The sequence below is a fragment of the Lipotes vexillifer genome, unplaced genomic scaffold (assembly GCF_000442215.2).
Source record: "Lipotes vexillifer unplaced genomic scaffold, Lipotes_vexillifer_v1.1 scaffold12, whole genome shotgun sequence".
NCBI lineage: Eukaryota > Metazoa > Chordata > Mammalia > Artiodactyla > Lipotidae > Lipotes > Lipotes vexillifer.
Genome location: NW_006796716.1, coordinates 4,612,140 through 4,617,958, shown reverse-complemented (window position 1 = coordinate 4,617,958; position 5,819 = coordinate 4,612,140). Strand labels below are relative to the sequence as shown.

The window sequence follows — 5,819 nt, the reverse complement described above, 5'->3', positions numbered from 1 at the left end:
GCCGCTTGGAGCGCGGCACGTTCAGCCCTGAGACCGCAGGAGGAGCGGAAGTGAGCGGCGCCTCGGACCCCCGCTCCCGCGCCCGGCCGGCCGCCTGCCCCCCTCACCCTCGGCCACGCTCTCTTCCAGGCTGCAGCGGGTCTGGAACGACTTTCTCAGCTGTTCTTCCACAGCCTTCGCGGCATCGAACTGGCCCCCGGCTGCGGCCCGCGCGGCCTGCAGCTCGAAGCTCAGGGCCAGGCTGCTCTGCTGCGCGGGCGTCCCCAGGTCCTGCTTCTCGCTCGGTGCGGCGGCGGCCGGCGGCGGCTCGGACCGTACCGGGGAGGGCGACGCCAGGCGGAAGCGGACCTGGAAGCAGAGAGCGGGGCGGTGAAGAGGTAGGCGCGGGGTCGTCGGCGGGCTGGCGGCCAGGCCTTCCCCCAGCTCACCTGCCGCCCCTTGCGGGCCCCGCCCCGCCGGTCCGCCCGCCCCTTCCGCCGTCCCGGGCTGCACTTGGACCGCCCGCGCCCGGGGCTCTCGGACAGAGGGCTCAGGCTTAGGCTCAGGTCCAGGCTGGGCTCCGGCACTGGGGCTCCGGGCACGGGGGCTCGGGGTTCTGGGGGTGGCCCTGGTTCAGCCACGGCCTCTCCCCCTTCCACCGACTCCAGCTCTGACTCCTCACAGCCCATCATCTTGGGGTGTCTGCAGGGGTGCGGGGTCGCTGGGGCCCAAGGGTCAGGGAATACGGACTCGCCACCTCTCCCCCGCCCCTCTAAGACAGCGCTACCGAAAACCGTTAGCGCCCGCCCCGCCTTATTGGTGCTCCTAAGCGTCATTTCCGTTGCCCCGCTCCCCGCCTCCCGGAAGGCTTCCGCCCACAAAGCCTTGCCCCGCCCCCGGGCCGGGGTTTTAGAGCTGAAGCCCTTGAAGCTTTACGGGTCCACATTAAGACCATTTTCATCTAGAAACTTGCGCTACAGCGTCGTTGCCCTACCCAATCGTCACCATCTGGCCTCCGCTGGAATCCAGAGTGTGTCAGTCCTCCCTATTAACGGTCCAGCGTCCCCATACTGGACCTCCCTGCTCCGTGCCTCCACAGCATCTCCGGGTGTTCCGTCGCCCCCAAACTCGGACCGGAGCTGCCCAGTTTGAGTGAGGGCGTGGCTCGCTGACTCCAGCCCCGGGCTCCCTCCTAGGTGACCGTGGTTGCCTGGGCGACAGCAGCCTCATTCAGCCTTGCGGCCTTTTGTGACTTTTTCCACTTCGAAGATCCACTAAAATATTCATCTATATAAAAAATAAGTATCTGCATATAAGTACAGTTTTTTTAAAAAAAGGCTCCGTGGATTTATCCCGGACTGCAGGGCAGGAAACGGGAGCTCTCGCCTCATTCCCTAATGTTCCTTGGGGTAGGCCCTCTCAGTTCTGTGAGCCTCTGTTTCTTCTGTAAAATGTACTAAGTTGGGTTCAAGACTTTTGAGGCTCTCCCAAAATGCGTTAACAGTCAACAGGCATGTTTTTGTGTCACTTTTCAGTTTGTTTTCACATATTTTATCTTCCAAGAAATGCTGTGGAAGATCGGATAGAATGGATGGCGTTACCCATATTTTACAAAAAAAGTTTTCGAGAATCTCAATGGTGAAACTAGAGACTTTCCTGCTAAAGTCAGGAATAAGTATGCCCATTTCCTCTACTGCAGATCTTCCTCCACTTATGATGGGGTTATGTTGAGAGAAATATATCGTTAAGTCGAAAATGCATTTAATACACCTAACCTACTGACCATCATAGCTTAGCCTAGCCTAACTTAAATGTGCTCAGAACACTTAATTTAGCATATAGTTGGACAGAATCATGTAACACAAAGCCTATTTTATAAGAAAGTGTTGAATATCTCATGTAATGTATTGAATACTGTGCTGAAAGTGGGTACAGAATGGTTTTAAGTGTATCACGTTGCTTACCCTCATGACGACGAGGTTGACTGGAAGCTGCAACTCACTGCCTCTGCCCAGCATCACAAGACAGTATGGTACCATACATTGCAAGCCCGGGAAAAAGATCAAAATTCAAAATTTGAAATACGGTTTCTACTGAATGCTTATTGCTTTCACACCATCATAAAGTTGAAAAATCGTAAATCAAACCACAGGTCAGGGACCATCTGTATACTTTGTTTTGTATATTTGACTTTGGAAACTTATATGTTTTACATGCTTATATGATACAAATTAATTTTTAAAAATCAGTCCCTAAAAGTTGAAAGCAAGATGAAACAAATGAACTTAAATGTATATTTACTACACAGATGGGAACTAACTAACTTCACAGATGGGAACTCTTCTGAATGACTTGAAAAACACAGTAATTTAGCTATACATCCAAAAAATCTACCCTAAAGACAAAATTAACTGCTGTTTAAAAAAAATTTTTAACTGCCATAAAATCTTAAATTATATTCAGTAGTCATATTGTTGGGAATAAGTGAAAATGGATAGGATAGAACATAATTATGTTGATGTTATCAGAACTGGAATTTGGGCATAGGAGAAAAGACATACAAATATACAATCAATGATGTTATGCAAATTCCCTATACTCTTGAATTTAGGAAGTATCTTATGAACCCATGGAATATTTTAGTTTAAATTAAAAAGCATATACTAATTCTGTCTACTGAAAAGCCCTTAGAAGCAATGATGGACCCAGTAAGCACCCCTCGCCTCCAGAATGTGGTAGCTAATTTCATATCCCTGGGCATTTCAAAACCTACATGCCAATGTTCATAGCAGCTTTATTCATAATAGACAAAAACAAAACAACTCAGTGTCCTCCAACAGGTAAAGACTTAAACTATGGTTCACTTAATGCCATAGAATACTAATCAGCAATCAAAAGGTGCATACTATTGATAACATGCAACAACTTGGATAAATTGCCAGGTTATTATGCTGAGCAAAAAAAGTCAACAAAAAAATTAGATGCTATATGGTTCCATTAATATGACATTTTGGAAATGACAAAAATTTAGAAATGGAAGACAGATTCCGTGGTTGCCAAGTGTTAGGGACGAAGTGGAAGAGATGCAGGTGGTGAGAAGGAGGTGGGTGTGGTCATAAAAGGTGTAACCCCAGAGTTTTTCTTTGGTGTTGGAACTGTTCATTTCCTTTACTGTGGTGGATACAGGAACCTACACAGGTGATAAAACTACACAGAACTTCAACGAAAGATCTGAAACAGAAATTAAGGAAACAAGCCCATTTACCATCACATCAAATAGAATAACATACCTAGGAATAAACCTACCTGAGGAGGCAAAAGACCTGTACTCTGAAAACTATAAGACGCTGATGAAAGAAATCAAACAGATGGAAAGATATACCATGTTCTTGGATTGGAAGAATCAATATTGTCAAAATGACTATACTACCCAAGGCAACCACAGATTCAATGCAATCCCTATCAAATTACCAATGGCATTTTTCACAGAACTAGAACAAAAAACTTTAATTTGTATAGAAACAAAAAGGACCCTGAATAGCCAAAGCAATCCTGAGAAAGAAAAATGGAGCTGGAGGAATCAGGCTCCCTGACTTCAAAATATACTATAAACTATACTACAGTAATCAAAACAGTATGGTACTGGCACAAGAACAGAAATATAGATCAATGGAACAGGATAGAATTAATCTATGACAAAGGAGGCAAGAATATACAATGGAGAAAAGACAGTTTCTTCAATAAGGGGTGCTGGGAAAACTGTGCAGCTACATGTAAAAGAATGAAATTAGAACATCCCTAACACCATACAAAAAAATAAATTCAAAATGGATTAAAGACCTAAATGTAAGACCAGATACTATAAAATGCTTAGAGGAAAACATAGGCAGAACACTCTTTGACATAAATCACAGCAATATCTTTTTGGATCCACCTCCTAGAGTAATGAAAATAAAAACAAAAATAAACAAATGGGACCTAATTAAACTTAAAAGCTTTTGCACAGCAAAGGAAACCATAAACAAAATGAAAAGACAATGCACAGAATGGGAGAAAATATTTGCAAACGATGCTACCGACAAGGGATTAATCTCCAAAAGAGAGTCCGCCTGCCGATGCAGGGGACACAGGTTCGTGCCCCGGTCCGGGAAGATCCCACATGCCGCGGAGCAGCTGGGCCCGTGAGCCATGGCCGCAGAGCCTGCGCGTCCGGAGCCTGTGCTCCACAACGGGAGAGGCCACAGCAGTGAGAGGCCCGTGTACCGAAAAAAAAAAACAAAAAAAAACAGGGCAGAAGATCTAAATAGACATTTCTCCAAAGAAGATATACAGTGCTCCAAAAAGCACATGAAAAGATGCTCAACATCGCTAATTATTAGAGAAATTCAAACCAAAACTACAATGAGGTATCACCTCACACTACTCAGAATGGCCATCATCGAAGTTTACAAACAATAAACGCTGGAGAGGGTGTGGAGAAAAGGGAACCCTCCTACACTCTTGATGGGAATGAAAATTGGTACAACCACTATGGAGAACAGTATGGAGGTTCCTTAAAAAAATACAAATAGAACTACCATATAATCCAGCAATCCCACCCCTGGGCATATATCTGGAGAAAACCATAGTTTGAAAATATACATGCACCCCAATGTTCATAGCAGCACTGTTTACAATAGCCAAGACATGGAAGCAACCTAAATATCCAACGACAGAGGAATGGATAAAGAAGATGTGGTACATATATACAATGGGATACTACTCAGCCATAAAAAAAAGAATGAAATAATGCCATTGGCAGCAACATGGATGGACCTAGAGATTATCACATTAAGTGAAGTCAGTCAGACAGAGAAAGACAAATAACATATGATGTCACTTATAATGTGGAATCTAAAAAGATAATACAAATGAACTTATTTACAAAACAGAAACAGACTCACAGACTTCTAAAACAAACGTATGGTTATCAAAGGGGAAAGGTTGGGGGGGCATAAATTAGGAGCTTGGGATTAACATATACACACTACTATATATAAGGTAGATAACCAACAAGGACCTACTGTATAGCACAGGGAACTCTACTCAATATTCTGTAATAACCTACATGGGAAAAGAATCTGAAAAAGAATATGTATATGTATAACTGAACCACTTTGCTGTACACCTGAAACTAAGACATTGTAAATCAACTATACCCCAATATAAAAAAAATTAAATTAAAAAAAATTTTTTTAAACTATTTAGAACTTAATACATACACACACACATACACATACACATGAGTACAAAACTGGGAAATGTTAATGAGATTGGTGTATTATGTGAATGGCAACATCCTGGTTGTCACAGAATAGTATAGTTTTGCAAAATGTTACTGCTTTAGTCGGTTCATGCTGCTATTAACAGAATACCACAGACTGGGTGGCTATAAACAACAGAACTTGATTTCTCACAGTTCTGGAGGCTGGGAAGTCCAAGATCAAGGTCCTGGCAGATTCCATGTCTGGTGAGGAACCACTTCTTGGTTCACAGGTGGCTATCTTCTCATTGTGCCCTCACATGGCGAGAGGGGTAAGGGAGCTCTCTGGGGTCTCTTTTGTAAGGGCACTAATCACCTAATCACCTCCCAAAGACCTTACCTCCAAATACCAACACTTTGGGGATTAGGTTTCATTATAGGAGCTTTCAGGGGACACAAATATTCAGTCTATAGCAGTTACCATGGGGGAAAACTGTGGAAAGTGTACGAGGGATGTTTCTGTATTATTTCTTACAACTGCATGTGAATCTACAGTGATCTCAATAAAAATTTTAATTAAAAGTAATGCTGGGGCTGG

The 5,819-nt window shown here is 44.0% G+C and overlaps 1 protein-coding gene across 1 annotated transcript in view; it reads right to left on the bottom strand.

Annotated features, from left to right (window-relative positions):
* PPP1R35 (protein phosphatase 1 regulatory subunit 35) overlaps positions 1-671 on the bottom strand; it is a 1,089-nt gene extending 418 nt beyond the window's left edge. The window contains exons 1-3 of the mRNA XM_007468857.1: positions 429-671; positions 108-348; positions 1-27 (exon numbers count right to left, since the gene is read on the bottom strand). The exon at positions 1-27 is cut by the window's left edge and continues 134 nt beyond it. Coding sequence (XP_007468919.1) covers positions 1-27; positions 108-348; positions 429-671 — 511 coding nt within the window. The remainder of the gene's footprint in view (positions 28-107; positions 349-428) is intronic.
* Between the last annotated feature and the right edge of the window lie 5,148 nt (positions 672-5,819).